Consider the following 17480-nt stretch of genomic DNA (forward strand, 5'->3'; position numbering starts at 1 on the left):
ACCATGCTGCCGGACCAGGTGCGTGTGGAGAGAGAACTGCAAATGCTTTCAGAAGACTTGCCCAAAGTTAAGACGGAGGAGGAGACAGGGGGATATGGAGAGAGTGGAGTGAACAGTGGAGTGTACAGTGGCCGGCTACCCAGAGCCACACCTGGGGGACTACAGGAACAGTCAGCGAGAATAAAATAAATGACTACAAAGATGGCGGCTGCGGCTGGATTCAGCGCCTCTCTATTCAGATAGAGCTAGCTGGGAAGCCTTCCATGCCCAGATCGAACTGTTAGCACATGCATTGGTGTGAACAGAGGGAACTTCAGCTGGTGATGTGCTGAATTGACGATACTTTATGCTGCCTGCTGTTACTCAGCCCCGAAGAGAGACACAAATATGAGGCTTTAGTCGAGGCTCTGCGCCGTCGTTTTGGCCAATAGGCGAGACAGGGTCTTCTGTACTCTGAACTGAACATCAGGCGCAGACCATTACGGACATTGGCAAATGACATTGAGGCATTCCCCGTCAAGCGTATGCACACATGCAACCTGACATACTAGGGGAGCTGCCAGGGACCAATTCCTCCAAGCATTATCTCCCGCCGATCAAGTGCCCAGACCCAGTTGGTCCACATAAAAACCTGGAAGGAAGCCCTAGAAACGGCCATAGAGAGGGAGCTGGTCTGGTCCGGTATCACCGTGGGCAGATTAGAAGGTGCACACGCACTGAGGGTTGCCAGTAGGGTTGGTGTGGTCCCAATAAAACCTGATTGGGCAGAGGAATTGATTGAACTTGTTCAAGCTACTACCCTACAAGGGGGACAGAGCCTGCATCCGACAGTCTCCTGGTGATGTTGCCTGCCTGGCCATATCCTCAGACAATGTCCGATGTCCACCAGGCCTCAGGGAAATGGCCTGGGGTCCGCCTAGAAGGGACAATGCAGACCCCCGGCACTGTGTCCCAAGTTGCGCTACCCTGCCAGAGACATCACTTCCACAAGGAAGAGAGACACACACTACCCAGAATAGAGAAGCACGGACCTACAGGAGCAGGTCGTTGTTGGGAGACTGCTGGTATGTTCCTGTCCGAGTGGAAGGAGTGCACAGCTCAGTGCTGGTAGACTCAGGGTCTACAGCAACGCTCCTGAGGCCTGATACCCTCAAAACCTGGGCTAGTGTTAACCCGACTGTGGTACAATCAAGTACAGTCACCGGCGAGATGTCACCAACCACACCCCATCCACAACCCTTACCGCAGTGACATTAGTCACAAGCTCACACACGGTGACCAGGGCAGAGCCTGCCCCCCCTCTCACTCACCATGAACTGCCCCCCCACTTGTCATGTGCCCCCCTGAGAACCCACAGCCTGCTCCGGACACAATCTGACCCCCTGAGACAAGGGAGGAAGGCAGACTGGCTGCTATTAGAGCGCTTTGGGGAAGGAACTGTGAGGGCCTTAGTTCAGAAGAACAGAACCAGCTGTGGGAGGTGTTGTCTGATTTCAAAGACATTTTTGCCCTGGGTTGGACCCACCTTACACATCACAACTTGAACACAGGGGATGCAAGGCCATCCAAGACCTTTCACTGGCTCATCAGGAGGCAGCAGATCTAGCTCTGTTGGAGATGCAACAGGCAGGCATCATTGAACCCTCTGCAAGACCCTGGGCTGCACCAGTAGTGATGTTCCCAAAGAAAACACCAGGGAGATTGATGCTTTGTGTGACTTTAGGCCACTCAATGAGGTAACCAAGAAGGAAATGTACCCCCTGCCTCATATCGATGAAACACTGGATGCTGTGGCAGGGTCTGTGTGGTTTTCAGCTCTGGACCTATGAAGGGACTACTGGCAGGTGCCCCTCTCCCCTGAGGCCAGGCCCAAAACAGCATTCATCACCAATAAGGGCTTGTGGCAGTTTAGGGAACTCCCTTTTGGCCTCTGCAATGCCCCCGCCACTTTTGAGAGGTTCATGGACCAGGTGTTGGGTGGCATATCTTGTCAGGAGTGTGTTGTATACCTGGATGACATCCTGGTCCATGGAGGGTCTTTCCAAGCAGCTCTGGATTCCCTGGGGTGCGTCTTTGGCAGAGTGGCAGCTGCTGGGCTGAAGCTCCACCCAGGAAAGTGCAGCTTCATGCAGAGAGAGAGCACTCGGAGGGGAGGGAATCAGCACGGTGGAGAACAAGGTCCACACAGACAGACGGCAGCTTAAGAGCTTCTTCGGACTAGCCTCATACTATAGGAGGTTTGTGAGGGGATTCTACTGTGTGGCTGTTCCATTATCCCGCCTACTGCAAAAGGGCAGAGAGTTTGCATGGACAGAGGAGTCAGGCTGCTTTCAGTGCATTGCAAAGGGCCCTGGTGGAGGCCCCAGTACCCCCCGACACCCCCCCACCAACACTGCCCTACCTTTATGCTGGACACAGATGCCAGTAGTGTGGGCACAGGTGCCGTGCTGGCTCAGTTAGGGCCACCTGAGAGACATTGTTTGGGACTGAGGCCTGGGGAGCGTGCAATATTTTGCACTTTATTTCAATAAATGTGTTCGAAAAAAACAAATAAATAAAAAAAGATACAGTTTGTCCCTTGGGGGAGAGGGACTTTGTAAGGGGGTCGGGGGAGATATAGATAGATAGATAGATAGATAGATAGATAGATAGATAGATAGATAGATAGATAGATAGATAGAGTATTTACTGACGTATTTTAAGTCATAGAACAAAACAGGAAAATCTCTTAAGCTTGTGTTAACCACAGATCTTATTTCAGGCATCGAACCAAAAACCCATTCAAAAACATATTGACTTTGAGACGAGGAGGAAGTGCAGGGTTTTAGGACTCATTACTGCACCACTCTATTTGGTACTACAATTTTGTCCTGTTCTTTGTGTGTTTGTTTTCTTTATGTGTCTAATTGGGCTGAATTGTCTGAGTTCCCAGATGAACGTTATGCACCGACAAACCGGCTTTTGTAGTGAGTCTTTCAAAGTAAAAGTCATGTGCTTTGTTCAATAAAAGTGTACTTTAGCTTACATGTAAAAAAATAATAATAATAAAAAAGACAGTAGGAAAAAAACCCCCATGCATAGCCATATGACATAGCAAACGAACATTTTCAACCAGTACTGACTCATTATGGGGCTGTGAGCCCCATGAAATCCCTTTTTGCTGCGTAATCCAATAACAACTAAGGAAATAAGCCGAAAAGGAAAACCACTCTTTTTGTGATATATTTTAGTTTTGGTAATTTTCTTGTGCATATTTTGCAGCACAATTTGGCAGTCCGTTATCACTACTGTCTCAAGATAGTGTTAAATGCTTCAGCGCTAGTACACTAAAATACTAAAATCAAAAGTGCAAATCAAATCATAGGCTTTTACTTTGAAGGTCAGCCGGAAACGAACGTGACACAACTTTGTGATTAATGGACACAACTGACACAGAAAGCGCAAACACGCATCGGCAAAACAACAACAGATGAAACATATTTTGCGTCGATTCACATTCAGTTACCTTTTCGATCCGAGCCGTTTTAACCGCTCACGAAACGAAAACTTAACGTACGGTTCATAAATTGCAAAGCACGCACATTGCTTATTGATAACACATGCGCAGTGCGCATGCGTCATGCAGACCTCAACCCAACTCTGCAGGACCGTGCACTGTCACTGGAGGGTCTGTGTGCACAAGCGGGACTGAAGCAACCACGACAACCGCATGAATCAGCTTGCAGACCACCTGCATTTAGACAACAAAGACAAACACAATCCTACCTCTGAGCGAAAATGATGCGCTCGGATGCCAACTGCCAGAACAGATAAAGAAATGTCAGAATCACAAGATATTTGTAACACACAGTGTGGATGTCATATCAAAACCCCGCCGCAACAGCGATGACACAAAACGGCGTCAGTGGTTTAAGCACGGTGATCTCCGGAACGGGGACACGGACGCGGCGCCATGCCCGCTCGTCTAGCGCACTGAGGAACGGACACGCCGGGACCGCCGCGTCTCATCGCTCACCGCGGCTCCTGGAGCGTCCGGACAGCACCGCCTTCATCGGGTGTTTCCCGTCTCGCAGCCGGCGGTGCCAGCAGCACAGGAACAGGATGGTGGCGACGGTCCCGAGCAGGAGCAGCAGCAGGAGCAGGGCGCACTGGATGCTGTAGGGTCTCAGCAGCACCAGGAACGCCGCAGCGATCATCTTTTCCAAAAGGCGTAGGTCCGCGGATGCGCGCCCGCAGCCCGGCCCGCACTCGCGCAGCGGGGAGCCGCTATAACCTGATCACCAGAATAAAGGTCTTTTTTTTTTTGTGTGTTATTATTATTATTATTATTTTTTTTTTTTTAACAAATATCCGTCAGCACTGAGTGACTGCAGACACCGCAGCCGAGGCAGATGCGAGCCGTCCCGTCCCGGGCATTATTGTAAGATCAGTGACTCAGCGCGGCACAAGTTGTTCCATCCTTATTTATTTATTTGCCCCCGTCAGAGGAGTCAGCACTTCCACGGAGCATCGCGGTGACACTGCGGGGAGGGAGGAGAGGCGCACCATTCTCCGCCTTATTTGAACGCGGTTTTTCCATCTCCGATTCTCTCGGACACGGCCTCGATGGGGTGACGGTGGCAATGTGAAAATCGTGATTATAATTTGTCGTCGGCTGGGGGAAAGAAAAAAATGTCATAAAACAGCGGACTGGTCGGGGTGGGGGGGGGGGGGGGGTCGAGCGTTTATTTGCATAAAAGCTTAAAAAATTAGAATTTTTTAAAATAAATACATTTTTTAATAATACAACCAAATAACTCGGAAGGAACAACGGCGCGGAAGGGACCTTTTGGAATGGGTGATAGATGCTATCTGTTTTTTTTTTTACATTGAATGTAAGAGTATATTCATTTCTGTGTTTATTGGGGGTTCATTTGTTTCATTGAATCCCAAACCAAGTGACGTACCCTATGACCTCACACCATGTAAGTAGCCACTTCAATGTAATGTTCATTGGTCCGTCTTTATTTTATTTTTTTTCTCCCCCCTCAATAATTGTATTCGTTTTGAATTTATCATTTCAGTTTTCCCTTGCTCGTCAAAGGTTTATTTACTTATTTATCGACTTTTTTTTAAATTTACCTTTTAAGTTTTACATTTCCAATCAGACGTTTTCATTTTCGCGTCGCGCACCAGGCGCCAGTGAAGTTGCGCGCGGGGAACGTGTCAATAAAGTTTTTTTTTCCTAAACCCCCTAAACGGAAGCTGTTAAGCGTGCTAGGCTAAAGCTAGGCTAAGCTAGGCTAGGCGAGGCTAGTTCGGGCGCCGCACGCTTTGGGTTGTGCTTCATGTGGAGACCTTATTCTCACGCGGCTGTACCGTTGTCGCATTGTGTGTGAATAACGTTGACTTTTTATCCGGACCGGGGGGTTCTAGGAGGCGTTAGGAGGGTTAGCTTCCTGGTGAACCGCCGCTAGGCTGCCCCCGCAGAGCGTTGGCTGCAGCATCCCGCATCTAGGGCGTCGATAGCTTTGAGTATCGATACCGGCAGGAGCGTGAATTGAAGTATTGAACGATTTTTTTTTTTTTTTTAATTTTTCCACCCCCGGACAATTTAATGTCTGAGGTTTACGAGGTACTTTACGTCACCCTTTGCGTTTCAAAGCTGTTTTACCCTGGAATGGCTAAGTCGCCTGGTTGCCATGACAACAGCAGGTTTACCTAAAGTTTTATTTTTCACTGTGTTCTTTTCTTTCTTTCTTTCTTTATTTCTTTCTTTCTTTCTTTTCTTAGATAACGCCAATGTCTTCCCCGGGCGGCGAGGAGGAGGAGGAAGAAGAGGCGCAGACGGATGTGGAGTTTGTCTCGGTAAGTGACATGGCCCCGCTCGTTCACTGTTCTCACAAACAAGTCCAAAGGTTGGAATGGTCGGTGGGGCGGGACACGTCGCCGTCTCTGCTGCACCGGTCGGCGGCGCTGGGGGGGCGTCTACATCCCATAATTTGTCTTCAGTTTAATTACAAATCGTGCTTTTAAAGTAACCAAGTGACGGTCACCTATCACAGTCACGAAGTTCTCCCTGAGGATTTGATGTGTTTCATCAAATCGGATTATCATACAAAAAATGTTGAGTCTGAAAACATGGAGAGTAACAATATAAAATAGAATAAAAAGTGAAGTTAAAATGAACAGAAATTGTCCAATGTAAACAAATAGCCAAAAAATACAAAACAGAAATGGTCGGATGTCTAGGAATATATAGAAAATACACGATGCGATAGTACTACGAATGATAAAAAAAAAAATACATGTCTACCTGTTGCAGAAGAGAATAATTGTTTGACCGTTAATTTGCTTCAGCCCAACTGATCTCAACTCACCTGATTCACATTCCATCCATCGCTATGTACAGTATTTGCTTTAAAGTCCACCTGGAATTTGGATGGAAACACATGATTGCGGAACCTTAACGATTTTACAAGCTATTTGTGTTCTTCTCAAGTAATTGCGATGACATTGTAATTGTGAAAATTCTAATTATAATAAATATAATATAAATATGAAAAAAATAAATATTACGTTTTCATTTTAATAAATATTAATTATAAAGCATGTATCATAATAACATAAATACGAAGTGCGGTAAAATACACAAAGTTAAACATTAGAAGATAATAAAAATAATAAACCATAGCATGTGCGTCAAGCGAAATGTTAAAAATGAATGTTATAAATGGGAAAAAATAAAAAGGAGCCAGCGCAAACAGATTAAACACCTCGTACAGAATATCCCATGCTCTGCTGTTTGACCTCTAACCCCAATCTGTTGCAGGAGGCTTCTGTCAGACCGGCGCTGGAATGTATTGATCTGTCCAGTGACAGTGACCAGGAGGCGGATCTGGTGAGCTTCTAACAACAGCAACAACAGGTTAAATGAAAAATAATTTGGCGGCGTGCTTTTCTTTCTCACCATCGATCTTCCTGTTTGTTTTTATTTTTAGATCCAAGATCAGATCGATCGGAAGAAAGCACATGTCGCCTCCACGTTGGACAGACTCGCACGCCAAGTGGCCGTGGCGACGCAAGAAAGAGCGAATAAACGCCGAGCTTTCAGGGTAAAGTGTGTGTGTGTGTGTGTGTGTGTGTGTGTGTGTGTGTGTGTGTGTGTGTGTGTGTGTGTGTGTGTGTGTGTGTGTGTGTGTGTGTGTGTGTGTGTGTGTGTGCGCGCATCAGTATCGGCCGATACTGATGTACAGCCAATCAATCGGTGCATCCCTACCTAAAAATGAATTCGAAAATTGTACATAAACCTAAACACAGACTAGAACATGGATACATTTGCCATGTGCAACAAACCCAAGAAGTAAACAATAAAATAAACCAAATATATCAGATAAATAAATCAGACAAATGAACTGAAAGATTAAAAAAAACAAGAAACATGGTAAATGATGAGCAGCTATGTGGTGTGAATAGAAGGGACTACTGTAAAAGACAGCGCCACCATGTGGCCAAACACGAACTACCACCTTTATTTTCTTACCTATTTAGATTTAGAATGCAGTAATTTTAAAACAATTTATTGATTTACCAAGATCTGTTGAATAGTAGTGGGAATGGGTTATTTTTATGTTTTCATTCCTTCTTTTTAGGAAAAGCAGATTTCCCAGCGAGCTCACGGGCAGGGGGAGCTTACTTTTGGCCACAACCAGGATGCGAAGCGCTGCGTGGACATGTGGCTGAAGATGCCAGGTATTTGTTTCTTTTCAAAATGTTATATTTCCATGTTCCCCGCCTCCCTCTATATTTAGTTATTATATGTTATTTTTAGTTTTGAAGTCTATTCTCGAGCGCTGCAATGACCCAGTTTCTCCAGGGAGGTGGATTAGTTTCCTCTGGTTCCAAAAGTAGTGAACTGCGTACCAGCGTTTACAGCCACGCTGTGTTTCAGGCCCTCGACCCGGTGTGGTGAACGCTGGCTCTGGACGGAGGCCGTGGCAAACGTCTTTCCCCAGCACGAGCTCCACCCAATCCACCTGTCCAGTCATCAACTGTGGACGAGTTTATGACAACGCCTCTCTGCTCGGAGGACACTTAAAAAGGTTAGGTGCTCTCTGGCCCAGCTCAAACAAATATGGATAATTCTGAAAACATATATTTTCTATTAGGAGCATGAGGTTAGGGTTATTATGATCTTCTTCATAATAAAGGAGGATTTCCAGTGAACGAAAGTGAGAGGTCGGCCATTTATTTAATTTGTTTATATTTTTGCAATGATAGCAATTTACTTGCAAAGTATCATATACATATAATATCAATGTATATTTGCAGTTGAAGTGAAAGAGACTTTCATTTGAAGTGTGAACTGGACATTTCCATGTTAGGTACAGGTTGTGTTCTACTAAAACTCAGTGTGAGTTACAGGTTGAATTCTACAGAAACTTGGTGACCGTCCCATATTCTGTTTTGTTGGAACTCAGGGACTGTTACATGTTCTATTATTGTTCCACAGTGAATAATGAACAGTAATAAACACACAGCGTCAAAATCAGCAATGTCACTATTGTGAGAACTAAAAATTGCAGCGGTAGTCCGTATGTGCAGCTGTCCAATCACGTGAGTAAAATGGGTTTGGCGTTCGCGTGCGCATATAACTTAATGTGGCAAATGCGTTCTCCCCATTCCAGAAGTGCAGGATTCATTATTTACAAGTAAAGTATTTACACAAAAACATCCAGTTTTTACTAAATTAAGTCCCAAAGCAACGGGGAGAATGTCGGGATGACAGTGGGAACACGCAGGTTTTTTGGGAGCAGTAAGGACTTGGACAGTCCCTGAACTCAGTTGTGTTTAAAAAAAAAAAAAAAAATTGGTCTCATACGGGTAGGAAACAAACATGAATAAATCGATCGAAAATAAAAAGACAGGCACGGGAGCCAGCACACACCGCTGTCTGGAGGAGGAAAAAAATATAATTCATTTGAGTTAGGTTTACGTTTTTCATTTGCCATACAAGTAAGTAACTATGGAAATAAAATAAATCTAAATCTTTCTCTGTGAGATTATAGATATTTTTTAATTCCGTTTTGCTATATTATAATCACAAGATTTGCATATTGAGCGGCAGGTACGTGTAGAAAAACTTCCACCATGGAAGGCGTTTCCCGAAATCTTTGTTTCCAGTTCCTGAAACGCCGATTTCCTGTGGAAAATGCGAAGTCACATGGCGCTCCCTAACCTTGCATGTGGATCTCCTTTAAAATGTTGCAGGTTCGACCACTCTCCCTGCGACCCGAGCGTCCACCTGAGGGGAAGCTCCACACAGCTGTTCGGCTGCGTGGCCTGTGGAAGGCACTTTAACACCAGCGATGCATGGAGGCTCCACCTGCAGACCAAAGTAGGCTACACACCAATGCCACAGCAACACAAGGGCTGAGTGGGCTGTTTGGGACTCCACATAGAACCACAGGGTTTTAGATGGATATATGGATGGATGGATAGATACTTTATTCGTCCCCGGAAGGAAGTTTGCAACAGAAATAGGCACTTGTAATAAAGTAATAAATAAAAAGAAAATGGCATACAATAGGCTTGGGCGATTGTGCAAAATTCCAATCGCCCATCGCAGGGGGGCAGCCATATACGGTTTTATCGGGGGCGCCCGCATAGAACGTAATTTAATTTGGCAAATGCAGACTCCTTGTTCCAGAAGTGCAGGATTTTTTTTGAGACGTGCGTCCCGACAGCACAGGTTTTTGGGGTTTTTTTTGGGGGGGGGGTGTCTGAGCACCTTCCCCATGGTCCCCACGGTGCCCTTATTATCAGTTGGGCTTTTTAAAATTTTTATTTGAAATTAACGGGTGTCGAGGTAGCGGATTGTCCGGGCAAGATATATTCATGGGGAGCACCTCATGACCCTCGCACCTCAGCGCACCTGCTCCGTTTGCCCAGAGCAGCAAAATGCCTAGAACCAGAGCTGGGGGCCCATGTGCCTTTTTTTTTTTTTTTTTTTTTTTTTTTGAGCACCTGCCCCTAAAGTTTCTGTACGGGGCTGTCGAGGGAATGTGAGATCCGATCACGAGTGGTTACAGCTCTGAGCGGAGAGGTGGAGAGCCTCCGCCCCCCCTCTCCCTCCTTCTCCCTGCTCCAGTTTCAGAACATGGTAAACTGAACTTATACCGTTTAAATTCTCAGATTTTTCCTAGCGGATTTAAAAAAACAAAAAAAAAACCTGTCCATCATCAATGTCAATTGCGATTGAAGGAATCTATCTCCGATAGACGATTTAATCGTAAATCGGCCCAAGCCTAGCATACAATGAACCTAGAAGTTGACTAGATTATTAAAAATAGACCAATAAAATAAACAATCAACAAACACAAAACTACATACTACTACTACTACTGCCACTATGTTGACATTAATGTCTCAGACAGTTAAGTTTTGTTGTTTTTTTGAAGACGTGGCTTTATTTTCTAATTTATTTTCTTTTGTTCCCAGGTTTCCTCGTGCAACACAGAGGGTCACGCTGCCTCCCAGAGCTTCCAAACGGTGGTTTGCTTCGCCTGTCCTGCCTGCTGCCTGCTCTTCAACCTGCGCGACGAGTGCCTGCAGCACATGGCGACAAAGAACCACTTCACCGAATCCATCGCCCTGAACGGTGAGGCTTGTATGTTATGCTATGTAAGGAGACAGTGGTGGAGGAGGGAGGTGGGCAGGAGAGGAGGAGGAGAAGGAGGAGAGGAGGAGGAGGAGAGGAGGAGGAGGGGGAGGGGAGGAGACAGAGGAGGGGGAGGGGGAGGAGACAGAGGAGTGGAGAAGGAGGGAAAGGGGAGGAGATGGAGGAGAAGGAGTACAAGAAGGAGAGGAGTTTATCCCTGTTTATTGGACCAAAGAGAGGTTTTGGGGAAGAAACCCTCCCTCTTCACTACCTTTCTCCCTTTGTCTTTGTCCAGCTCCAACAGGGAGAGCGCTGCCACTCCCCGTCCCTCAGTTCACCAAGAGGCGTCTCATCGCTTTGTGTAAAGAGGTGACGTTCACCGTGCGATGCACGATCTGCCGCAAAGCACTGAACTCACATCAGACCGCCCAAGCTCACTTCAAGTACGTTGCATTTAAATACGCACTAAGCAGGCTGTCTGCAGGGCCTTGCATTGTCTTGAATTAAGTCAATATTAGCCATTGAAAGTCATTAAGTAGTTTATTGAGAAGTCAAGTTCTTCTGCGTCAGTCACATTTCTGAGGTTCTAAAATCCCAAACTAATCATGGAACCTAATACTCAGCTTCAAACCTGTATAGAAACCCAAGAAAATCCTTGGAAAACAAGTCAACGTCATCTAGTTCATACCCTGCTGACACCCGATGTACCCCCAATACTTTATTGAATATGAGAGACGTCATCTTTATGATCCTCACCATCCTTCTGTCCTCCTCAGTGTGTGGTGCAGACAGGGCTGCGCTGTTGCCGAGGCCGACCGCTCTGTGTCTGAGGTGATGAAGCAGCTCTGTGCCCGGGCTCAGTGCTCCGCGTGCCGCCAGGTCTTCCTCAGCCGCGGCGACGCCGAGCGGCACCGCGAGTCGACTGGACACGACGTTGAGCGCAACTGCAGCACGGCCAGCGGCATCCTGCAGTTCTGCCGCTTCAGAGAGCTCCAGTGCGCCGAAACGGAGCGGGAGCGGAGGCGGACCGCCGGCAGCGGAGCGCCAGGCCACAAGAGAGAGCAGGACGGGGAGGGGGAGGATTCTGTGGGATTTCCGGCCAAACGCCAGAAACTCGGCTGCGGCGCGAATGGCGGAACCTCCCGCCGATCGCTGGCCTGGGTGTGCGAGTGCGGCGCGCGCTTCTCGGAGGAAGCCAGCGCCGCCAACCACCTCCTGGCCGCAAACCAGATCTTCCACCGCTGCGGCGTGTGCGACAAACTGATGGGCGAGTCGGCGGTGACGCGGCTGCACATGAGCCGCTTCCACGGCGGGGCGCACCTCGACAACTTCCTCTTCTACTGCCGCCGCTGCAGGGAGGAGCTGCCGCGCCACCCGGACGTCCTGGCGCACATCGCGCAGGCGCACGGCGGACACGGCTCCTTCAGCCAAAAGCAGGTGACCGAGCCAGACGCCAAGAGGGAGGCCAAGCCGTCCACCAGCCGAGCCACTCACCGTGCGCTGGCCAAGTACGCTGCTCCTCCTCCGTCCTCCCCGCCGGACGGCAGGTGGATGTGCCGGATGTGCGAGGACGTCTTCAACTCGGAGGCTGCCGTCCGCCAGCACTGCGGCGCCGTAGCGAGCCACAGCTTCCAGAGGTTTGTCTGCGGCCACTGTCCCCAGAAGTTCTTCAAGGAGTCGACCGTGCGCAGGCACTGCGTGCAGGAGCACGGCGGCCAGCTGAAGGTCTGCTACTTCTGTGGCCTCTGCGACAGCATGGAGTTTGAGAAGGAGGAAGAGTTCTCCGAGCACTACGAGCGTCTTCACAGCAAGGACTACTACCTCATGGATGATGGAAGCGCTGCCGCTGGAGCCTCTGGAGCCGCTGATCTCGAGGACCATGGGCCCTCTGGACCCGCTGATCCCGAGGACCATGGGACCGCTGGACCCGCTGATCCCGAGGACCGTGAAGCCCGTGCTGGTCCCAAGGAGCAGAGTGCACCCCAGAACTCCTGCCCCTGCATGGGTTCGGAGAAAGGCCAGCCTGAGAGGAAGTCGACGTACACGCGCTGCATGAGGGCTCTGGCGGCCGGGGGGATGTGCCGCTACCTCTGCGCCCCCTGCGGCGTCTCAGCGTCCTCGTTCGTGCAGATCAAGACCCACGTGCACACCACGCACGACGCCCTGCAGCTGGAGAAGACCTTTGACGTGGTGTGCACAGCATGTCAGCAGAGCTTTAGCAGCGTGCCCACCTTCCATGAACACTACCACGCCCGGCACTGTGCCCTGGCTCCTTGCCGGCGCCCCCAGCAGAGCCGACCGGGGTCTGGTGAGTTCACCTCAGATCAGGCCTGGAAACTGGTTCTAAATTCAATGTTCTCACAGTTCTGTTGTTCTGTTGCAGAGGATGAAGGAGAGGAACGGACTTCGAGCCTGGATTGTGCTGCCTCAAGCGGGGAAAACCAGGAAGGTGTGTTCGGGCGGTGTTTTTAAAGTTGTAATCCATAACATTATTTTGTGTATAAAAAAAAAAAAAAAATTTAAATCCCATGTTTGATACATTATTTAGCTGGAACTTCATGAGAAACATGTATTTTGAGTTGTGTATGTGCTCCTCTGGGCTTGTTGTTGGAGGGGTCCGTCTTCCCTGGAGAAGCAGCTCTGCCTCTTTATTTCCGTGTCCGATCTTTTCATTCTTTTCTGGAATGTTTTTTTCTGTTTACGTCACAGGTCAATCGGATGAGGAGCTGAACCGCGTTCTGGTTTTAAGTGCAGAAGAAAGATCACCAGAAGGTGCGTTTTAGGAAAATCAATAAACACAGTTTTGCTGAAAATAGTGAGTATCCAGGAGAGGTTTATTTTGTTTATTGGTAATAAATTCAGCTTAAAGTGTTTTTTGAATCGATACCAGTGGTTAGGCTGTTATTCTGCCTAACTAGTTTCAAAAGGAATCATTTTGAATACAATAATATGGCCGCAGGCGGCAATACACAGGGTCCATAATAAACGTCCATTCATCTGTTTTGTCTCGTAACAGAGTGTGATGCAGAGATGAAGCGAGCTCTGGCTTTAAGCGCAGAGGAAGCCCGGATGTCGACAGGTCTGTTTTCCACCTTCAACCTGATAAAATAAACGTATTTTGTCAGAGCGGAGTCATTCCATACAAAGCCCCCCTTCGGTTAATAACGGCCTCTTTGAGAATCTACGGCTGCTGCGTTGCTACGGCGACCGCAAATAAATGCATGTCGCGGTCATGACATTTTAAATGACAGATTTTGTGCCACTCTCAGTATTGAGGAACATTATGAAGAACAGACACCGACAGCACGTCGCCTGCAGAGGGCGCTGTGCTGGTCAGAATGAGAGTCTGGTGTGATTTGTGGCTCCAGGACTTTGTTTAGACCTCGGGTTCTATCGATATGTAGAACGTAGCAAATAATTAACACAAGAAAACACTAAAGCCAGAACACACACACACACACACACACACACGTCACATTATTTCCTAATTATTATTTTAAAAATGACATTTTAATCGTCACCGGTGAGTGGATAACCTCTCCCATAGGCTCCCTACGAAAATGCATCTGTTTTCACTTTAAATAATAATAATTATTATTATTATTATTATGATAATAATCACCTTTTTATAATCCCCTTGACTGATGAGCCAATCCAAAAGTAAATATGTTTTATATCTAAATAGTGCCTTTAATGTGACTTTCAATCCTTGTCACACAGGAGGTAATCAAGTATCTGGAGACCTGGGCAAAGCTTTAATTTATCGGGAAGTTTTTGATTCCACAATTGACAATCGGGAGGTACTGTACGTGGGCCGAGTTCCCAGCGTTGAGTTATCCGTTCCATTACCTCAATGAATAATGGTCAGAGGTTTTTGCCCAAGGTGACTTACACAAAGCTGATCCTGTGTGGAAGTCATGTAAAAAAGGTGCAAATTACCAGCCTATCCTTTCTTTGACGTGATTTAGTAGAATATAAAAATTGCAACCGTTGCTCATGAAATAAACAACATTTTCGCACTAAGCGGGTCTTTAGGGTGCTACCACGCCTCCAATTTATGTTCAACCCATAACTCCCACGGGACGTGAACGCAGCACGAGCAGCCTCCCCCTTCCCACCCGTAACCACCGAGCCATGATTCATAACAGGGAGCGGCTACCCAGGACCTCTTTATATCCTTGCAACACTTTATGCTCATTTGACACGAGGCTTCGTGACTTATTTTCAGTTGTGATTTACTTTTGTAGCATTTACTTTGAGCTGATCCTCATTTTCCTCCTCACAGATTTGGACGTAGTTCTCCAAAGAAGCCTCTTGGAATTCTAACGTTGAAGACCTTCATTGTTCTATTGGCACACTGTTCACTGGAACTATGAAAACGTTGTGTTTGAGCTCGTTCTATCGTTCTGTTTTCAGTCAAATAAATCTATATTTCGGTATGTGTTATTGCCTTAGTCCTTCCTCCCTCAGCAGGTTTTAGGAACAGACCCTACGCTGTGGTGACCTGGTTCTCCAGCTGCTCAACATGGAGGTGGAGCTCATTCCCGAAAGGGTCGTCTTTGAAAGCAAAGAAGAATAAAAATATAGAAATAATAATTAAAAAAAAGAAGCTTAAAAACTGAGACAGGGGCGGGTCATTTTAAACAAGCCTACACGTTGTAGCGTGGCAGGACTCAGACCCACACCCACTCAAATCAAAAAGAAACTCAGTCCGACAGGAAATGAAAAAGCTCATCTAAAAGCAGACTAAATGGATGACAGCTTAAAGTGTAATTTTAAAATAGGCTTGTTATTCACTGCGCAGCACTTTCAGCAAATATTCTGTATATTTTTGGCTACTTCTGTTTATTTGGCTATTTTTTATATTATATTTATTTTTTTCAGACTTAAGCTTTTTATCCTACTGATTGTGCAACCACGCCAACCCGCAACGCCAACCCGCACCGCGACAAAATCCTTGTGCGTATATGAAAGTGTTCTTGCCCAAATAAACCGATTGCAGTTCTGATTTCAACTTGGTTTTTTGTTGTGATTTTTCCCAAAAGTTGCAAACCTTCCTAAACCACGTGGCTGTATTCAAACGCAACCAGTGCTCCCCTGCCCTGTGGGTTCTGTGCTATTTTTTTCTGGTGGCACCTGTTCCACCCACTGCCTCAAAATACCCCCTGCAGCCGCCACCGTGCCCCAGGACCAGGATTGAATTAGTTTGACTTGAGATATCAGCGGTTTTCCAAATCTTTTTTGAGTTCAAGGACTCCTTGAAGACAGAACTGATCAAATGAATCACAATAATGGTCTGAGAGCTTCAATACAAACACTTTTTTGCAGTCAGCATGCTGTGCCTCTCCCCAACACTTACTTAAAATATATATATTTTTTGTAATTATATGTATATATGTGTGTCTATTTATATATATATATGTAAATATACATGGAAAAAAACAGAAGCGGCTCAATTCATTTTAATACATTTTCTATTACTTACATTATTTAGGTAGACTTAAATGCATTCATTTCAATGGAATAAGAGAAAAGGAAAAGTCAGCAATGCAGCGTCGGACACAAACCAAAGACCCAGTTTGACTGTCGGTAGGACAGTTTTAATTTTAACCCGTTATCACGGGTGTTAATGTCGTTTTAAATCTTTCTTTTTTTTTGCTTTTTATTTTTATACTTTTCTATAAAGTGTTTTATGCTTCATGTAAAGTGTCAAATGTGCTGTAATAAAAAGTAAACTTGTCTTTCTTAGATGGTATAATAATAATAATAGTAATAATGATAAATATAGTTAAGTCGTTTTAGGAAGGTGTAACAGTTTTCCAGGTTCTGTGAAAGGCAGCAAAGGTTACTAGAAGCAGCCGCCTGCGTGTGGCTGTAAACCAGGGTTTGTCGTTGCTTTAACTCACTGTGATGCTCGTGGTAATACTACTCTACTCACAGAGGCTGATGTATGAGTCTCAGCGTCTGTTGTCCGGACTGATACCACGTCTGTGCGGTTCATGGCTGGGATCCACTATGTTCTCCCCTCGCTCTGGGCCGCCCGCCGCCACCGTCCAGGGAGGTGCGACTTGGTCGGGTCTCACTGTTCACTTGAAATAAAGTATTTAGTTTTCCTGTTTTTTTTTTTTGTTTTTTTTATTCACGTGAGTATTTCTCACGCTCGTGTGTTCGACCAATCGCCGTGGACTTGCGTCTGGACCAGTCAACCTTCACTTGTTACCATGACTATATCTGTGTCACTAGACTGCATCCCTGCTGTGGTCCCCTCATAAATAGAGCTGCAGGCAGCAATTGTACCAATTACACGACGCCGCGGCGTCGGTGTATCCATCCAGCCTGTGATTGGCGGTTGTGAACATTCATACTGGTGACCTGTGGACCAGAACAATCTGCAGCTCATGTTTTTGTTTTTTTTTGCTCTGCAGAATACGTCTAGCCATCCTCCCGTTCAAGAAGATTTCCACCCCACCGCGCCAGGGTCCAGCCAATCACCACCGTTGATCTAACATTGGGCGGGTTTGATACGATGACCGCGCAGAGGAGCGTTGTTGATTGGTTGTTTTCGTAAACAGCCAAGATGGCTGCCGCTGACGTGGAACGGTCTGTTGAATCCGCTATCGGTCAATAATAAACAAACTGGATGGTATATTTTCTCTAAATGAACAGCAAACAACTCCACTTGAAGCTTTTGCCGATAGGAAAGGTGTGTTTGCCGTACCTCCGGCAGGATTTGGTAAAAGTTTCCATCGTTTCCAATTCACCAACCGGCCCCGCCGGTCGCCATTGGCCCCTCCCTCAGCACTACGTAACACGTTTTGTTGCTCTGATTGGCTGTAGTTCT

General features: G+C 46.7%; 2 protein-coding genes across 2 annotated transcripts in view; one reads left to right on the forward strand and one right to left on the reverse strand.

Annotated features, from left to right (window-relative positions):
• Nucleotides 1–4196, reverse strand: part of dst (dystonin) — a gene marked incomplete at its 5' end in the record, with an annotated part of 180712 nt that extends 176516 nt beyond the window's left edge. The window contains 2 exons of the mRNA XM_080016404.1: nucleotides 3766–3797; nucleotides 4016–4196. Coding sequence (XP_079872530.1) covers nucleotides 3766–3797; nucleotides 4016–4196 — 213 coding nt within the window. The remainder of the gene's footprint in view (nucleotides 1–3765; nucleotides 3798–4015) is intronic.
• A 1125-nt stretch (nucleotides 4197–5321) lies between these two features.
• znf451 (zinc finger protein 451) lies at nucleotides 5322–15583 on the forward strand. Its single transcript, XM_080016405.1, has 14 exons — nucleotides 5322–5614; nucleotides 5773–5847; nucleotides 6812–6880; nucleotides 6981–7094; nucleotides 7632–7731; nucleotides 7931–8081; nucleotides 9250–9376; nucleotides 10480–10639; nucleotides 10935–11082; nucleotides 11416–12947; nucleotides 13023–13088; nucleotides 13349–13411; nucleotides 13656–13718; nucleotides 14925–15583. Exons 1-14 carry the CDS (start codon nucleotides 5597–5599, stop codon nucleotides 14963–14965), a joined length of 2727 nt encoding a protein of 908 aa, XP_079872531.1. The 5' UTR covers nucleotides 5322–5596; the 3' UTR covers nucleotides 14966–15583.
• The last annotated feature ends 1897 nt before the right edge of the window (nucleotides 15584–17480 follow it).

Source organism: Zeus faber (assembly GCF_960531495.2).
Source record: "Zeus faber genome assembly, chromosome: 16".
Taxonomy (NCBI): domain Eukaryota; kingdom Metazoa; phylum Chordata; class Actinopteri; order Zeiformes; family Zeidae; genus Zeus; species Zeus faber.

Bases quoted from the DNA above. Each gene is read 5' to 3' on its own strand.
- znf451 (XM_080016405.1), top strand. The intron at 7,095-7,631 runs GTAAAGTGTGTG...CCTTCTTTTTAG, and splicing joins ATAAACGCCGAGCTTTCAGG to GAAAAGCAGATTTCCCAGCG. The intron at 11,083-11,415 runs GTACGTTGCATT...TGTCCTCCTCAG, and splicing joins ACCGCCCAAGCTCACTTCAA to TGTGTGGTGCAGACAGGGCT.